At 44.0% G+C, this 19519-nt stretch overlaps 1 protein-coding gene across 1 annotated transcript; it reads right to left on the reverse strand.

Annotated features, from left to right (window-relative positions):
• Positions 1-3045: 3045 nt before the first annotated feature.
• Positions 3046-13399, reverse strand: NPY1R (neuropeptide Y receptor Y1). The gene is made up of 2 exons (XM_080376166.1): positions 12289-13399; positions 3046-12170 (listed from the first exon to the last, which is right to left on the reverse strand). The coding sequence occupies exons 1-2, from the start codon at positions 12985-12987 to the stop codon at positions 11712-11714; spliced, it is 1158 nt and encodes a 385-aa protein (XP_080232292.1). The 5' UTR covers positions 12988-13399; the 3' UTR covers positions 3046-11711.
• Between the last annotated feature and the right edge of the window lie 6120 nt (positions 13400-19519).

Genomic DNA, 19519 nt, shown 5'->3' on the forward strand with positions numbered 1-19519 from the left:
TCTTCAGCCAGTTTGCATCAGCTGTCCTGGCTGGGTCCTCTCCAAATTCCTTGTGCCCCTCCAGCCCTCTCCCTGGCAGGGCCTGAGAAACTGCAGAGTCCTTGAATTGGTATAAACATTACCCAGCAACAACTGACTTGGTATAAACATCACCCAGCAACAACTAAAAGCATCAGTGTTATCATCATTGTTCTCACATCAGAGCCAAAACACAGCACTGTACTAGCTACTAAGAAGAAAATTAACTCCTTCCCAGCTGAAACCAGGACAGTCTCTTCTCACAGATAACTAGCAACAGCACAAGAGGAAATGGCCTTAAATTACACCAGGGGAGGTTTAGATTAGATATTAGGAAAAACCTCCTCACTGAAAGGGTGATCAAACATTGGAACAGGCTGCCCAGGGAAGTGGTTGAGTCACCATCCCTGGAGGTATTTACAAAATGTGTAGATGCGGTGCTTAGCAACATGGTTTAGTGATGGACTTGGCAGTCCTGGGTTAACAGTTGGACTTGATGATCTCAAAGGTCTTTTCCAACCTAAATGATTCTGATTCTATATTAGAGCAATCAGAACTCTTTCAAATTCAGCTGGCTTCAGAGTTGCAAAAGAATAATTTTTACTGTCAGCACCTTCACTGACAAGTTCTCTCTCTAACATAGAAACCATGTTAAACTGGATTTTACTATTCAAATAATTGATAGCTTTATTTTAAAAAATAATAATTAAAATGCCCAAAACACAAACATTGGCAAACACATGTACTATAGCTTGGCCTAAAAACTGATCATTGTCAGAAATTTCCTACCACAGGCTATTCCAAATAACAGAATGAATAAGATTTAGATTCCATGTATCTATGCCCTCTATCTGCTCCTCAGCCCATGAAATTTGCCTCAGCTCTTGTCTCATACTCCCATGCAGACTAACACCACATTACCACAACTCTCAGTTGTGGTCCATAACTCTTGGACCCCATGGTCCTCCTTCCCATGCTGCCCTGCCTGGCTCAGACATAAGAGCGTACTCATTGCCCGGATAATGCCAGGCAGATGGCTGCTGCCAAACAGAGCAGGAAGGCTGAGTTTCCTATTCTTTTCCTTACTCAGGCACTGACAGAAATGTTTTCACCTGCATATCTCCCAATCTTCTCCAAACTTGTAAAAGTACAACCGTTCCAAGTTACTCTTACATTCATTGCTTTTCTAACAGTGTGTATATAAATCAAATATAGTTTAACAGGTCTATCTAATAGTTTATTATACCAAATCAGGACATCCGTGTGAAGTATGTATGAAAGGTTACTTGGATCTTGCTTAATGGATTAGTAAAAACAATACATCACTTAATGTGTTAGTGTTGAAACATTTACAAAGTAAAAAGGCTTTTTCAGAGTCCAGTGTCTCTTAAGAGATTAGTGAAATCAGTTGTTTTGTTTTCAAGATGCCTAAAGGATTGACATTTGATAATGTTATCTCTGTTATAACACTGGAGTAAAATAAGTGGAAAGCTAACAGTAACTACAGCATAGTAAATATGATTGCAAATAGATATGTTTTAGAAACATACAATAATTCATAGCTTGGAGATAAAAACAGCTTCTCTGAGAGCTTTACTTGAAGAGAGAAGGTTTATATTCTATGGATAATATGCTGTTGTTCACAGAGTAAGAATGGTTGAGATTAGAAGGAACTTCTGGAGGCCAGGTAGTCCACCCACTATGCTCAAGCATGACCACCTAGATTTGGTTGTCCAGGACCATGTACAAATGGGTTTTGTTTACCTCCATAGATGAGGATGCCAGAGCCTGGCTGGGCAGCCTGTGCCAGTGCTCAGTCACCTTCACAGTAAAAAAGTGTTTCCTGATGACCAGAGGGAATGTCCTCTGTTTCAGGCCCATTGCCTCTGGTCTGTCACTAGGCACTGCTGAACAGAGCCACTGATCACCATCCTCCGGGCCTGGCTGTTCAGCCAGTTTTCAATCCACCTTACTGCCTGCTTATCCAGCCCATACGTCATCAGCTTGTCTATAAACATGTTATGTCAGAGAGTGTTGACAGCCTTACTGAAGTCAAGGCAGACAATATCTACTGCTCTCCCCTCATCTTCCAAGGCAGTAGATGGTTTGGTAAGATGAACTTCATCATTGAAGGTTTTCAGGTTGGTTAAGCATGATTTCCCCTTTGAGAACCCATGTTGACTACTCCTGACCACCTTCCTGTCCTTCATGAGCCTGGAAATGGTTTCCGGGATTAGTTGTTCAATCACTATGAGGTAAGGCTGAATCCCATCGGGTCAATGGACTTATTTATGTCAGTTTGCTTAAGTATTCCTTGACCTGATCCTCTTCCACCAAGGGTATGCCTTCCTTGCTCCAGCCTTTCCCCTGGTCTCCAGGTCCTGGGATTTCTCTGGTCATACTAGTAAAAGCTGAGGGAAGAAAGCATTCAGTACCTCAGCTTTTTCAATGTCTTGTGTGACTGATCCCCTGCCCCATTTAGCAGTGGACCAACGTATGCCCTAGTCTTTCTTTTGCTGCTTATGTACTTACAGAAGCCCTTACTGCTGCCTTTCTTGTTGCCTTGATCCTTCACCAGACAGCTCCAGTTGGGCTTTGTCTTTCCTAACCCTGTCACTGCATGCTCAAGCAGTGTCTCTATATACCTCTCATGTTACCTGTCACTTCTTCCCCCTTCTGTGTACTTACTTGTTATGTTTGAGTTTTCGCAGGAGCTCCTTGTTCATCCATGCAGGCCTCTCATTCCCACTCATTGGGATGGACTGTTCTTGAGCTTGCAAGAGATGATCCTTGAATATCAACCAGCTTGCCTGCGCCCCTCTTCCCTCAAGGGCCTTATCCTATGAGACTCTTCCAGGAAGATCCATGAAGAGGCAAAAGTCTGCTATCCTGAACTCCAGGGTTCTGATCTTTCTTTTTGCCCTGATCCCCACTTACAGGATTCTGAATTCCACCATTACTGCAGACAAGGCTGCCTTTGATCTTCACATCCCTGACAAGCTTTTCCTTGTTTGCAAGTAAGTTAGGAAGTTGTCATAAATGCTCTCCCAGAGCCTCCTGGGTTACTTATGCCCTGCAGGTATCAGGGTGGTTAAAGTCTACCAAGAGGATCAGGGCCTGTGAACATGAAGCTGCTCCTAGCTGTCTGTAGAAGGCCTCATCTACTGTTTCCCTGATCAGGCAGCCTGTAGGTGACACCCACTGTGGTGTCACCCATACTGGTTTGTTATTTAATCCTCACCCGTAAGTTCTCAGTTGGCTCCTCATCCATCTTCAGAAGAGCTCCATGCATGCCAACTGCTCTCTCACGTAAATGGCAACTCCACTTCCTTGTCTTCCTGTCCTTTCCTCCCTAAAAGGCCTTCACTGCAACACCCCAGTCATGGGAGCCATTCCACCACATCACCATGATCCCGGCAAGACCATAGCCCTGCAAACAAACACAGATCTCTGCTAACATTTATTCCCCATGCTGCACTTTAGTGTACAGGCACTTCAGAGAGGCACTCTGGCAGCTGGTTTCCCAGAAAGGGTCTGGGGATTTTTCCCAAGTTGGTGTCTTGTAGGCACTTCCTTGCTTACCTGAAAATGCTTGAGGTGACCCCATTCAAGCTGTTTTGTTAGGTTTCTCTTTGCCTTCATTCACACCACCTCAGGCCCTTTGCTTGTCAGGCCTGTCCACCACTCCCTCACAGGATGCTGGTAATAATCTTCCATCTCACATCATGACGTTTAAACACCCTTTACCAGGTCAACCATCCTGCTGGGAAAGATACCTTTGCCTCACTTGGTGAGGTGGATCTCATCTCTTCCAGGCAGGTGCTGATCCTCAGACAGGGTCCCACGGTCACCAAAACCCCACTGCCAACACCAGCTGCACAGCCAGCATAGCTTGGTGTGGTCCTCCCAGAAACATGCCCTGAACATAAAGACTGCTAAAGGTTTAGGGCCTTTTTATAAATATTTAAAATTCACTTAAAGTCAGCATTTTAAAATGCTTCTTTAGGTGATATTAAACATATATCTATATTTTACTGTGTAGCATATAATACTTTAGATGATAACACCTATAACATGTATGTCCTGCTTAGAAGAACAAACCTATTTAAAGAGCAGGTATTCAGCTTACCCAATACCATTTCACCCTCAACAAGCTTTGGCAAATCTGTCAGGTCTGAGGGAAAATTATCAAAAAATTCAAAAGCCAAGGAAAGGAAGGGAGAACAGGAAGCAAAAGTACATCATTTCCTTAAGGAACAGCAAGTTTAAATATTCAGTATGCTATCCTGATCCTAGGTAATATAAAATCTATGGACCTAAAAAACAGTTTGACAGGCTTCACAGCCTGATCTCACTTACCTGTCTCATCTACCCCATAATCTTCTGAACAATGTCAGAGGTGGTTCTGCAGCATTGGACTAAGATGAGTGAGACCAGGCTCACGCTTTATAATTTTATGAAGTCACTGGGTTATCTGAATGCATAATTTCCACCATAAAAACATTAGTATTTGAATTCAAGTTTCTACATGTTGACTTAAAGGTACCCTTGCCTAATTTTGAATATAGCCTTTTGTAAACAACTATTTGCATTGAGTTTATTCATGATTGCTGATGTTCCTGCTGTGGGAGCATCACTACCAGGTAAATCCGCAGCCTTTGCTGCAAGCTGAGATTCCTTACTGCCTGGGGTGAATTTTAAATGTAAACTATACTGTCCAGCTATTAGCGATTTTTTTTTTTTGACTAAGTGAAAAAAGCAGCAGCAATAATAGTAATAAAAAAGCTCGCAGTTTTAGTAGTGGAAATCTATAAATGCCTATACCTGTCAAGAGCCAAAACTACATTCAGAATTGCTAGTGCCTTTTTCAATTTTCTTTGAAGCAAATTGGTTTAAAGCAGAAAGCCAGACATCTTGGCAGACACATTTAACATGTAACTATGTCAAGAAAATACATCCTAAGTAAAACTCACAGAACCTAAAAGGATACCCTTACTGTAAGTACCAGCTGAAGATGACTTTTTGGTATGTCACTGACTGACATGGGTGACTGTGGAGTTGTGTCTGCTGAGCCCACACAGACGGAGAACCATCACTTTTTATGGCCTGCTGCCCTCTCTAGGAAGCAGATATTCAGGCATGTATTCCACCTTGGTGTCACTTGGAACAAGTACCTTACCCAAGGCTCATTGATGTCAACGGGAAGTTTTCCATTAGCCTTGCAGTGTTTTAGGTCAGGCTTTAAGGCTCTTACTTTAGCACCTGTCCAATTACAAGCACATGAGCATGGTGACTGACATCCAGGGGACTACCCCTGTGCCCAAAATGATAATAAATCAAGGCTTAATTGAAGAGCCTCAATGCTATAGTCATAATAATAGTGGGGGAAAAAATCAGAAAATATAATCTAGTCCTATCTATTAAATCTATTAAATGTACAACATTTACTAGTCTTAAAGAGAAAGAAGTGAACACTTCTGCATATACACCTTCAAGTATATTGCAATGAGAAGCTTATAGGCAATCATGAGGGTCGTAGGTAAGGAAACAAGCTGTGTTACCCAGCACCTCCTCTAGCTGGATGTCTCCAGAGGCTGGTCACCAAGAGGAAACACTAGATACATAGGCTTAGCTGACATACAAAATTACAACAAAAGCTCTAAATGGCAAGGGCTAAATAACAATATGCGAAAAATATATTTTCTACTTCTCCACCCCCTCAAACATCACCACATTGGCAGTCACATTTCTACAAATCCTGTATGGCCTTTCACCCATATGTTCAAGCACACATTGAATAGGATCTTTCAAGAACATCTTTTTACAGAGAGCTTTTATTAAGAAACAATATAAATAGCATAACAAAAATGTCATACCTTGGGGGTGGGGGAGATTGCAAATTGAAAAATAGCAGCACAGTATCAGTGTTAACACAATCCAAGAAAGACAAAGGAGAGTTTTGTTGATCAGGTTACTCCTCCTGCCATAAACAAACATTCTCCATGTTGTGCAGAAGTGAAAGCAAATGGACTCGTGCAGTGGGTGGGTGCAATGAAAAGCTGTCGGGTTTTGATTGTGCCAAAAACTTTTAGTTTCCTTCATCTCAAAAAGAGATCTAGATTAATCTAAGGTGAAGAATCTTAAAATAAACTTTCAGAGTCATTTGTAAAGACACATATCCCTTTTCTGACAACAGGAGCCGAGACCCTATTTATCACAAATCCTTTTCTGACCACCACTTTGCCCAAAAATATATTTACAGGTCAGTCTGTTGGCCCCAAAAATAAATAAATGTCTGAGTCTCCCTTTGAGTCTTTTTGTGTATATCTGACAGAATGCAACAAGGCTTTATCTGGATCTTCTGCTTTTTTGCTCTTTTCCACTCTATTTCCCTGTATATCTGAAATCCTGCATAATTTGTGGCAAGTTAGTTAACCATGCAGAGCCTCTCCTGTGTAGCAATCTCAAACACATTTGCATCCGGTGCAAATTTCTTGCAACTAAGCCTGATCTGTGTCAGATAACCAGATCATCAACCCGAAGCTTTGGAAAACACAAGACAGTATGTGCTGTCTGTTTTGCTGCAATGAGCTGAATGCTCTTTATGGACCTAATTCCTACATAGGCTTTTTAAATTATGTACTTCTATGGAGTGTGAATTTTTAAAAACTTGCCTACCAGAAACTTACCAGAATATAATTTTAATGGAAGAAACTATTTAAAGCACTATCCTGAATAGAGTTGAATTTTACCATATACTCAGGCGCTTTACAAAATGAGAGCACAAATCCCTATGATTTCCTCAGAAACCAGCTGTCAAGGGTATGAAGTGATGGCAAAAGGACCATGGAAGTTGGAGGAAGGGAGGCAGTAGTCAGTAGGGCTAGTGCTTGCCCTGGAAACTGGCTGTCCCTTAGCAGCCTGTACAGATAACGGGGAAAGAAACATTTTGGTAGATGCATAGCACTTGGAGTAGAGCAGGTGTGAGTGCCCTCGGGTTGCCACTGGAAGAGGCTAGGAAAACTGCCATCCTCCAGCTAGAGTTAGTCTTTGTGAATGCTCTCCCTGATATTTGAAATATCAACTTCAATTAGACCATTAACACTGTTCTGCACGGGCAGAAATATTGAATAGAAGTGATTTCTGATCACAAATTAATGAAAGTGTAAGAGACTAAAGCTGGTCATATTTTTTCCTTTTACGTGTAATTATCAAACATTTGAAATCCTGCAAAACACGGATAGAATAATTTTCTTTCATGTCAAGTTTAGTAATGACTTGGATATTAGTAATGACTCAGGGAAGCAGATACCACATATTACGGAACATAGGAATGAAGAGGACATGGTAGAGCTTGGAGTTGTATATATCCTTCAGTCAAGAAATGGCTGTCAACAAAATTTATCATTTGGTTATAATTATTATTTCTCCACCCTTTCTACTCAGATGAATGAATTTAATCTGTTGCAGACAGAGCTGTTATTTAAGTTCAAATTTCCTACTGTTATGTATGTTTTAAAAATGAGAACAGAAAAAAAGTTTCCTTATTGCCTTCATTCTCTAAGCACTGGTTCGGTAAATTCTTTGATACAAGGAATTAGGAAGCAAAGCTTTAAACTGAAGCATTATCAGGCACTGGATTCCAGAGAAAAAACAGAGAAAAATCCAAAGAAAAATTATATGCCGTTAATTCATTTCCATAATAAGCTGAAATCGAAAATCTGATTTTTAGGAAAAAGTGTGAGCTTCCAGCCAGCAGTACACTTTATTCAGTAGAGTGCCTAGACAAATGATTAACTTTAAGTAAATTCTCCATTTTCCTGAGGTAAGAATCAGAATTTGATGAACAGGCCTGGATTTAAACATATGCTGATTTACAGTCTGAATATGAATCAGTATCAAATCTTGCTTAAGCTCCATTAATAATAGCTGGTACTGTACTGCAAGGCAGCAGAGTCAGAATCTATGACCCTTAGCCCTTCATACCATCATCAGTGATGAGATGCAGTCGGCGTCAGCTCAAGTGACCTGGGAGGTCCTGTCACGTTAATTCCTTTTCCTGGTTTAAATCCGATTTCTTTACGAGGTAGAAAAAACAGGGTTGATTTTATGTTTTTAAAATATACAGCTTTTTCCTAGCCTACCAAAAGCAGCTATTATTATCAATGAATTGCTTCCTTTGCTGTTATCCTTTTTTTTAAATCAAGATGTGAACATTGTGGATTATTGCATGTAGTGACAATGACACAACCAAGAGATACATTGAAAAAAAAAGTGATATGGGAATACAGAAGTATTTATTGAGATGACATACTAATATGCTGGTGTATTTAGATTATGCAGACACTTTCAATATCTGTGGTGGATAAAAGTGAAGCTTAAGATGATAAAATAACTGACAAATTAAGCAGATATCAATGTTTATTAAATAGTTACACTTGTCATTTAAGGCTGTAGATTTGACATGAAATGTATTGCACACAAATAGTAAGATACATTGCTGTAGATCCCTTGCTGTTCTGTTTTTCTGTCAGTAAAACTTTTTCTACAAATCTGAAAGAATAAGAGTGATTTTCAGGCTTTTGAGATAGGAATCAGCATGTGCTTAAGTCTGGGGAGTTTGACAAAACAGCACATGGGAGGAACAAACATTGAACTAGAATGACTGAGAAACGAGAGAAAAACATGAAATCTGACAGCTCACCCTCTAAAGAAATTTAGCATATAGAGGATGAAAAGCCATGCTGGAGCTCTGAAAGGGAAAAAAGGATTAGTGTTGTAGCCAGGTGTCAGGAGGGGAAATCCTCCAGTGGCTTTTGAGGACCCCAGTGTCAAGTCATGAAACAAAAGACAAAAATACTGCTCTCAGTAGATGTCACATCCATGCCCTGCAGATGTCAGGTCAGCACCTCGAAGGGACTAGTTTTATCTTTGTCCTCATAACAAATTCTTTAGAAAAGCAATGATTTTGCTTCTGAAATTATCCAAATGCATTTTCCTGCTGAACACTCTTTACACTGTGTTCATTTCTACTGTTGTTCCTGGCAGCATCCCCTGTGCTGGTTGTACTATGATGTGCTAGCCTGTGTCCTTAGCAGAGGCTCAGAAAGACTTCTTGCAGGGAAGTGAAGAAACATGTACGAGAAGCCTGATCCTAGGGCAGCAGCACAGCGGAAAAATGGCTCCTGAGCTTAACATGGATGAGCCAAAGGAACGCTCCTACTTACATTTCACCTTACCAGGTGTCAGCAGGCAAAAACTTCTGACATGCATTCTCAGGAGACAGTATGAGATCGTATCAGATGGGCTGTATGATTTGAGACTGTACCTCAAGCAGGAGAAAGGTTGACATAGAAGGAATTACAGTGCTATCCCACTGGAGACCTCCGAATCGTAGGGCACACCAGGTTTTGGTCTCTGCACCCGCAAGTTCCTCTGAAGTTGCTCCAACACATACTCTGTATAAACACCTAACTCATCCTGATCAAAAATTTCCAACAAACTAACTGGAAACTTTCTCAAATAATTCTATTTTCTCCTTCTACTGGATTGGAAGAAAGTGCTTTTTTCAAAAATGGGAAAAAAACATAAAATTCATTGTGATTTTTTTTTTATAATGGGAAAAACCCACTGTAACATTCTTAATAGAAACCCATGGCCAGTTTTCTACGTTGTATCTCTTTGTGAAAATACACACCCCTTAGCATATGCAAATTACTGTAAAGTGACAGGGGAATAATTTCAGGACACTCTTCTTAAATTATTAGTAACACTTCCATAGAGAACCATAAAGAAAATGGAAATCTCATAAAATACAAAAGGGCAAAGCTCTGAAAGAAAGTTGGATCCTATAATTCATTTTCTACATTCCCCCTCTGTTCTCAACCACAGAAACCTCCTTTTTAATTAGATTATCTGCCAGTAGAGAAATACATTGAATTATAATGCACAAGAACACATTGCTGGTTTAATATTCTCCACTATTTATAAGATAGCACAAGGCACATTTTTTGACTTCTAAATACTGGCAAACCAAATAACTTTCATTTCTTAGGCATTTATCCATGTCAGTTTAGAACATATTAATTTTACTATCACATCCTGAGATCTTTTTACTCAGGAAGGTATCAGGTCAAATTTACATTTATGCTACATTTACATTTATATCCATTTTCAAGACTTGTTTCTCTGCCAGAACGGTTTAAAGTGACCTTGCTGAAAAAAATATTGGGTCTATATTGGCTTTTAAAAAGCTTATTATTCAAAAAGACATTGATTATACATCAAAGTACACTATATGACACAGAACCTCAGCTGGCTAATATTGTTGTTTCATTTACAGCAGATTCCCCTCAGCTGGGGATCTAGTCATGTATGTTTTGTGTAATTAGAGGATATACATTTTAAGCAATAACACACAGACTTCTATTGTGTATATTTGGCAAATATTTCTGCACTTCAACCAACTGTGGAAACTGCGTTTGGAAGCTAAACATACCAATTACACCCAAACTATATCCATATCCTACTTCTAAATTTTGCAAATCTTGATTAAACCATCCACTGTCTTGGAGATAATCCAGATTTGTACCGTTGCATCTGAACACAGAATATTATGAGGCTATACATAATTTATATAGATCAGCATTATTATGAAAAGAATTAAAAGACTTAGGTAGGTAACGCTTATTTAATACCAGACTTGATTTTCACTGTCACCTGCAAGGATGGAATTACATCTTTTCCAGACAGTGAACAGTCACATCCCCCTTTAGACTCTGGACGTAGGTCTCAAGGATAATTTACATGGTTCATAGGCTTGAGATAGACAGTACATTTCATCCCAGCAACACTAACTCTGTGATGTCAGTGATGGCAGCTGAAAATGGGGTTTGGGTTTTTTAAATTATAAAGCCTGTATTATTAAAATCAGCTATAATCAGCTGGGGCTGAAGGACTATTTGTGCTTTCATTCGCTGTGGTGAAACATCAGAGTTATCCTATTGTGCTCTGTGGAATTACTGTAGGGTTTTATTCTCGTAAATGCAAACAGAATTTCTCTCTTAATCCTGTCTTTGAACCTAAGTGATTACAGCCTGAATTGCCTCTATGAATGAGACAACTGCATGTCCCTGTTTAACATATTCTACAGGTTTCACAGAACCATTTTCTGCATGCCTACACAGATTTTACAGGATTTTAACATTGATGAAAAGCCAGATTAAAAAAAAAGAAGAGGAAGAAGTGTTCAAATCAGAATGTCCTAATTGTATGCTGGAATGGGTGTCCTCTGTAGCGACAGCCTTCCTGTGGCTCATATTGTTTCTAATGGTCTTAGATAGACGCTCTTGAAAACTACTTCTTTGAAAAAGATCAATAAATATATTTTTGTGCTAAAGCGTATAACTATACAAAGAAAACAGAACAAAAGACAGCTGATGAAAACCATAGGTAGTAGCAGGTCCAAGTATGTCTCATAGTAAGATTCAGATATAACTGCTGCGAACATTAAAGCAGTAAAAGGGGCAAAGCTGCACAGCAAACAAATTCAAGGTGACAACAATAAAAGTTCCTTGGAAAAAGAAGAAAAACATTACCCATTTTGTACTTGTTATGTAATTGTGCTTGTCCCTAGACTTGTTGCACCTGCGATCACGCTTGCAGCAGTTTGGTGTAGAATTTTTATTACTTCTTTATATTTTATCATCATCATCACTATTTATTTTTGTAAATGCAACTGGGCTTGCCTGCTTTAAAGAGGTTTTTGAAACATCTGTGTGCATTGTGGACATGGCTATAGTCTCATAATCCTCCTCACGGGTGCGGAAATTACAAAAATGAAATAAAAACTGTAGGTCCCTTTGGAAGTTCTTATTGAGAAACCCATAGAAGATGGGGTTCACACAGGTAGAGATCATGGCAGTGAGGTGGCAAATCAGGAACAAGAGGTTGTGGCTGCAGGTAGTGACAGGCAGGATTTCATGATTCCAATCAAACACGATGTTGAAGATGGTGAGAGGCAGCCAGCAAACTGCAAATGCGACCACTATTGAGATCAGCATGATGTTGATCCTTTTGGTTTCAGAGGATCTGTATTTATTGTCCCTCATCTTGTCCATCATGTTGTTCCTTTTTTTTAATCGTATGTATATCTGCAGGAAATTCAACAAAGAGAAACGTGGGATAATTTAACCGACAACCATCATCTTTGCAAGGGCAAACAAACATCAGACAGAAAGAACTATGTATCGCAAGAGGATTCTCTCTTACCTTGAAGTAGCAAATAAATATAAAACAAAGCGGTCCAACATACTGAATCACCAAAAGCGTTGTGGTATAAGAAAGCCTGGCAGTGTCCAAGGGGAACAGGTCCAGACACACGTATTTGTCCTTATACTCATCAAATGTTATGTTTCTGAAGGGTTCATCTGTTAACACGTGGTAGATCAGGAAAGGCAGAGAGGAAGCTGTGGCTAAAATCCATATGGCAGCAATCCCCATGTAGGCATGCCTGTTGTTTGGCCTCCAGCCACGGGGATTGATGATCAGCTGATGGCGTTCAATAGCGATGAGGACTAAGGAAAAGACCGAGACGGTGATCGAGGCACATTGCACGAAAGGGTTCAGTTTGCACATGGCCTCCCCAAAAATCCAGTGGTCCATTAGCGTGTACACGAAGGTAAAGGGAAGACACATGATGGTCACCAGGAGATCAGAAAAGGACAGGTTGACAATGAGGATGTTGGTAACATTGCGCATCTCCTTTTGTTTTAAAATGATGACAATCAAGGCCAGATTCCCAGAGACGCCCAGAATTATCACGGTCCCATAAGCCAAGGCCAAAGTGAAGACCATGGCCAAAGGCACGTGGCAGTCCTCATCCTCAAACTGCAAGACCTGCGAATTCTTCCCCGAATAGTTCAGGTGGCCGGAGACGTTGCCCAGGGGGGCGAGGCCCGAGGCGTCCATGGCGTTTCCCACCGGCGCAGGGCGCCCGCCGCCGCCGCCGCTCCGGAGCGCCCGGCCGGCCCGTCAGCCCGCCAGCCCCGCGGCCCGGCCCGCCGCCCGCCGCCGCATGGCCCCGCCGCCTGCGGAGAGGGAGAGGAGCGCGGCGTCACCCGGGCACGGCGCCGCCCCGCACCGCGCCCCGCCGCTGTCCCCCGCCAGCCCCGGCCGCACAGCCGCGGCGCCACCGCCTCCCGCGGGGCAGCGAGCGCCCCGGGACCGCCCGCCCCGCTCCGCTCCGCACCCCCCGCTCCGCTCCGCGCCCCGGGACCGCCCGCCCGCCCCGCGCCCCCCACTCCGCATCGCGCCCCGGGACCGCCCGCCCCGCTCAGCTCCGCTCGCCCCGCTCCGCGCCCCCCCGCTCCGCTCCGCGCCCCCAGCTTCGCCCCGCTCCGCGCCCTCCGCTCGCCCCGCTCCGCGGGTGCGCATTGCCGGCCCGGCGGCCGGGACAGCCCGCGGGGGCACGGCCCGGGGCGGGAGCGGCTGCAGCCAGCGGGGGCAGCGGCGTAAAACGGGGTCAGACCTGGGGTCTGGGGGGCACGCGGCCCTGCCCTCCCGGGTTACGCGCAGTAACGAGCCGAGAAGCACTTTCCGCCTCCCGTCCGTGCAGCCCTGGCGGTTTCCACCTTTTTTACAAGTTTAACCTGCAAAGGTCGCTAGCTGCTCTGAGGGGAGTTACATCCAGCCGTCACACCGTCACACCGAGGGGGGCGGCGGGAGGGAACCACCTCTGAATAACGTGAGAGGAGGAAAAATAACTCCCAAAACCGCTGCGTGCTTTTTTCCCCAGTACACACACCTTATGTTCGAGCGGCCGAGTGCCCGCAGCAGCTCTGGCACTGAGTCAAAGGCAAGTCAGAAACTCTGAACACCTTAATCTCAGCTAGCAGTGTTGTACAGGGGGAGGGGGGGCAGGAAGAAAAAAGAAAAAAGAAAAAAGGAAAAAGGAAAAAGGAAAAAGGAAAAGAAAATAAGAACAAAAAAGAAGACAAAAATTAGCAAAATTTAAACATTGCAGAAAATTTCTTTAGCCATGCAGCACAAATAGGCATGCCTAAATAACCGACCCCTTTGCAAGGGGCCTTGGATTTTAAAATCGGAGAAACTCAGGCATGTGTGTTCAGGAGAAAGAAGAAAAAAAGAAAGAAAGGGAAAAAAAAAAAAGAAAGAAAAATCAAATAACCTGACACACCTTTATTCCAACTCACCATTAGCGGCAGCTGCACTCAGTCTGGAACTTTCCCTTTTCCCACTCTCCCATGAGCTAAATTTATTCCTCACTTAACCCTAGGTTATCGTAATGAAAGTAATGCCACGTCTAATTCACACAAGTGGGTTTCAAACCCAGCTCCATATGGCACTTATCAGAAAAGCTGTAAAAACATTGCCCACTAAAACATACTTCATTAACAGTAACCCCAAATGGGTAAGCATTTGGTCTTCAGTGATGGTTGATATAAATCTCAGTGCCACCTCAGTCTTCGCAGCAGAATCACCTCTGTCTGTTGCTGGTGGCAGACACCCCTTTAACCAGCCACACGCTGGGGACCAGCACTGGGGCTGCCTCCTCACCGGGCAGCGTGTGAGGGCTGGGCTTGCAACTCCAGCTCCTCCTGAGGGTCAGCCAAAGGATGCCCATGCCCATGCCATGCCTTCTCACTGCCATCGTGAGCTCACCTCAGCTGGCTCTGCTGCTCTTTATAATCACCCCACAGCTACATAAAATCATGACAAGTGATGTAGCTTGCCTCTGAGTGACATCTTACCGGCAAATTAACATCACTGGGTTTGGACAAAAGGCATCTCTGTCTGAGGTTTGGCTACTCTAATTTTCAAGCTAGCTAGGCATGTATGTGTGCGTTAGCTCTCAGACCTGCTGCCTCTGCTAACTAATTTTATCAGGTCTCCCTAGTCCACAAAGTCTGTTTTAGGGTCCTATACAGAACTTCTCACCCCCAGGGCCTCTTGAATCATTGCTTCAGCCAGAGCCAGAAGTAGGTGCTTTACCCAAAGAGCCAGTGTGTGGGGTGATGTGGAGAGCCAGGACTCCTCAATTCCAACAGTATGACTTTACCCCAGCCCGAAAATCACCATGTGGATTTAATAACAATCACCACGGGCACTCATACAGCACAAGGTGGGCAGTCCAGCCCTGGGACTTGAGAGGGTGATGGCAGGAGCAAAGTGGGCAGAGGCCATGTCCTGCAAGGAGAGAACGGGGCAGGTTTTTCACCAGCTGGGACCAAACTGCATCCAGCAACAAGGTGGCCAAGGTTCCGGTTTCTTGGGTTTCCCTTTCCCTTAGCCAAGCTCTCCTCCTGCTTATTTATTAAACAGCACACTCAAAACCAGAAAATGTCACTGCTCCTTCTTCCCTCGCCTCCCCCCATACCAGAGATGCAACCTAAGAGCACAGCCGGGAACGAGCTGAGGAACAGCGCTGCTGGCAAGCGACAAGCAGTCCTTCCTCCCTGCCCACCTCCCCAGGATGGACCAGACATTGGGGGGGATGAAGTCGTATCTCATGGACAGCTGCACTGTTCCCTGTGCCCTACCCCACCAGCTCCCCATCCTGGGTGCTGGCATGGGGTGGGAGGAGCCCTCAGCTCTGCAGACCCCTCTGGGTGGTCGCACGGTCTCCCCCACCCCACATCCCCTTCCGACTCTCCAGGATGATCTTGGTCCAAAGTTTCGCAGCAACAGCCAGAGAGGGTGGCAGAAGGTGGCTCGCAATGCACCGTAAAGCTACCGGAGCTGTCAAAAGGCAGCACCAAACGCTGCCAGCCCAAGCAGATGGGCCGCCAGCCACTGGCGAGTCCACGCGGAGCCTGCCCTGCCCGGGGCTCTGCCACCGGCACCCGGGGGAGCAGCCACCAGCCCAACAGGCACACAGCCCCCCACAGCCCCAGCAAAGCCACCGCAGGGGAACTCACCTTGCAGCTGCGCTGCCCGGCTGTGAGCTGCTCGGGGTGGCTCTGGAGGCTGGGAAAGGGGAAGGATCCTCCGGTATTCCTGCGGCTGGGAGCCTGGAGATTGCTGAGGAGGGCTGGAGACTCCCCCTTAAAGCCCAACTCCACCTCACCCGGCATCACATGATGGTGCTCTGTTGAGCAGAGCCTGAAAATCTCACTGCAAGCACATCACCTTTAAATTACACATCTGGGGGTGAGTTGCCTAGTAATTCCGAAATAAGTGCAATTAAATATTGAAACAAAAAGGGAGGGGGAGAGCGAAGGGAAGAGCTCAGGAAGGAGTTTCACACCGCTGCCTGGCCGTTTCAGCATTTTGTCTGCAACTTATTGCCATCTTGTGGCCACAGTAAAGATGGAATGGCTTTGCTGGAAAGGGGGCGAGGAGACGGTTTTAAGTTTAAGGAGCAAGTTACAAAGTTCGAATTTAGCTTTTTAAAGCAGTACAACTAGCTTCTGCTCTGTGCTTATCATGAAGAGTGACTGGATTAACAAAAATTCTCAGGTTGCTGTTCGTGCTATTTTTTTGTTCAGCTGGAAGTAATAAACTATTTTAAAAATAATTGAAGTCAATGAAGAATCGAGCCTCAAAAAAATACAGCTGTCACTGTGGCCCTTGTGGGTATTTTTCTGTTTCTTCCCAGCCAAGTGGTTCACCATCCTGTATGAACTATGGAAAATGGAAGGCATTGCTGCAGGTTCATACAGAGCAGTGGGAGATTTACAGGGAGCTGGAAGGAAAACGGACCCCTGAAAATAAAGCACGAATCTCAGTGAAGTGCAGAACTGGACAGGTGGTGGCTGTTGTCTTGGCCAGCTCTTCTACTTCTTTTGAAAACTCAAGTTTCCAGCAACATGACTTTTTTTTTTTTTAAAAAATGCAGGTAGCATGAGTAGTTCTGCAAAATGTTACCAGCTATAGGAGGAGTTTACTGAACAAATTCATGAAAAAGAAAATGGAAAATTTTATTTTAAAAACAGTGCATTTGGAAGTCCAAGAGAAGCTACCCAGATAAACTTAAGCAGCACCTTGAAAATGCCCTGAAAAAACCCTGCAGACTGTATTAGGAGTTTGGATTTCTTGGGAAACAGAAGTACTGCAACTCTTCCAAGGCTCCAGATGAATTTTTCAAATGTAAGGAGTTACATGCTCTTACATCCTTACCTTCAGGCATACTCCTTGTATATGGCAACACTGTTACATCATGAATAACACTCAGGTGAGTCAACCCTGTTAATTACAGCTAAAAAATTAGTTGCACACAATAAATGATTGTAATGTTTTTTGCAAAATGAGCCTCATGGGAAGGTTCCAGAACCCAGCGCTGAGGTTGATATTTACGCTGTGTTTCCAGGAACAAGGCTCAACTGCATTGTAACTTCAGTCCCTGGCATGAGAAAGGGAGGTGCAGGCGTACCTGAAGGCTGCTATAAACCAGCAGCTGAGGCACCGCTGACATTTTGCGGCAGCAGCCAGACGGTAAGCGCAGGCCGTATGTAATGCCTCTTGAAAACTTCAGTCATACACGGGTCTTTAACATGCACCAGTCTCTGAGCAGAGCAAAGGTGGGTATACTCAAAGGTGGGGTTATGCTGAAGGTCACATAAAAAGCATATTTCTCTCTGAAGCAGTGACACTCTAGGCCACGTACAACTGAGGCCTCTTATTGCTACAAACATGGAAGGATCCATCCACATTACAAAATAAGAGAATTATTGTCTGATATAGAGATTTTTAAGGGCAACAGATGTATTGCTAGGCAAGGAAAAAGTCTTTTTTTTATGCCAGGATGATCCCACCTGTAACACTCCTACCCATATGGGCAAGATGTCTATGTTAAAAATTAAAATAAGAATTCTGTGACACAGAATTGTAGTAGTCTGCCAACAGGTATCCAGAGCAGAGATGCATTTTTTGGACCAGTTCAGAATACGAGGCTTAAGTTTACATGACAAGGTGTTGGTAGCGTGTGGGCTGCAGGCGTGGCTTCTGTGAGAGGACACCAGGAGCTGCCATGTGGGACAGAGTCATTTTCATCTGAGTCCAAAATGGACCCACCACTGGCCAAAGCAGAACCTATCAGTAATGCTGGTGGTGCCTCTGTGATAACATATTTAAGAAAGGGTAAAAAATGTCGTGTACCAGTTGTGAGAGAGAAGAGTGAGGAAAATGTGAGAGAGCCAGCTCTTCAGACACCAAGGTCAGTGAAGAAGGAGGGGGAGGAGGTGCTCCAGCTGCCAGAGCACAGATTCCCCTGCAGCCTGTGGTGGGAACCATGGTGACACAAGTTGTGCCCCTGTGGCCCATGGAGGACCATCGTGGGGCAGATACCCTTGCTGTGGTCTGTGGAGAAAGGAGCCCTCACTGGGGCAGGGTTGCTGGCAGGACTTATGACCCTGTGGGGGACCACGCTGGAGCCGGCTGTGCCTGAAGGGCTGAGCCCACGGAAGGGACCCATGCTGGAGCAGCTCTTGGAGAACTGCAGCCTGTGGGAAGGACTCACATTGGAACAGTTCATGAAGGACTGTATCCCATGAGAGGGACCCTGCGCTGGAACAGGGGAGCAGCACGAGGAGGAAGGAGCAGCAGAGACAACATGTGATGAACTGACTGCAACTCCCACTCCTGTCCTCCTGTGCTGCCCAGCATCATGGGAGTGCAGACAGTCAGAAGGAAGGAGTGAGGCTGAGCCTGGGAAGAAGGGGGGTGTGTTCGTTTAACTTTGTTTCTCACCATCCTACTCCATTTTTAATAGATTGACCTATGACAGAGGCATTCATCTGCTAACCCAGCAAAATTCAAACACAGAAATGCCATTGTTTCTGCCACAGAAACTTCCAAAGTTTCAGATAGGTATGATCTTTTTCTCCTCCATTTTTTTCATTAGGATCTTCATTTCAGCAGTAAATTAAAGGATTCATAATACTTCAGGTTTCAATTGTTAGTAAATACAAGAGTTTCAAATGTCATATAAACGCAGGTGAAACAAGCCTCACAATACCTCTTTTATACTATGTAAATATAGTAATTACCTACAAGAGATCAAACATAGAACTATGTGTCTCTCAGTGACCTGAACTCAAAGTGATGGCAGCAGATAGGGAGTTATCCACACTGCAGCTGGATGCAAGGTCAGGCTTTGAGCAGTGAGGTGGAGCAACGGAAAGGGCCGCCTCAGTCACTGAGTCTTTCAAACATGTATGCTATACATATGTGCATATATACACACGTGCTATAACCCGAGTCTTACTGCAAGCTTCCTGCTCTGCTACACTGTTGTGTGTGTGCCTGCCTAAGATGACTGAATCTGTTGGAGCTGTATCAGTCTTCTCTGAAGCACTTCACATACATGTGAGCACTAAAACACACTAATAAATAATCACTCTAATGTACAGAGACAGGCTCTTTTTAAACTCTTTCTATTATAACTACATGAAACACATGTGCAGTAATGCCACATAGCATCAGGTATGTTCTGTAGGAAACTCGGGCATCAGCAGTTCCTAGCTGTTCTGCGCATCTCCAG

The sequence above is a fragment of the Falco punctatus genome, assembly GCF_963210335.1.
Source record: "Falco punctatus genome assembly, chromosome: 1".
Lineage (NCBI taxonomy): Eukaryota > Metazoa > Chordata > Aves > Falconiformes > Falconidae > Falco > Falco punctatus.

What these genes read in the sequence shown, in the direction of transcription:
- NPY1R (XM_080376166.1), bottom strand. Translation starts at nt 12,987, where the DNA reads ATGGACGCCTCGGGCCTCGCCCCCCTGGGCAACGTCTCCGGCCACCTG. An exon ending in TATTTATTTGCTACTTCAAG is followed by an intron (nt 12,171 to 12,288) that starts GTAAGAGAGAAT and finishes AATTTCCTGCAG; the next exon opens with ATATACATACGATTAAAAAA.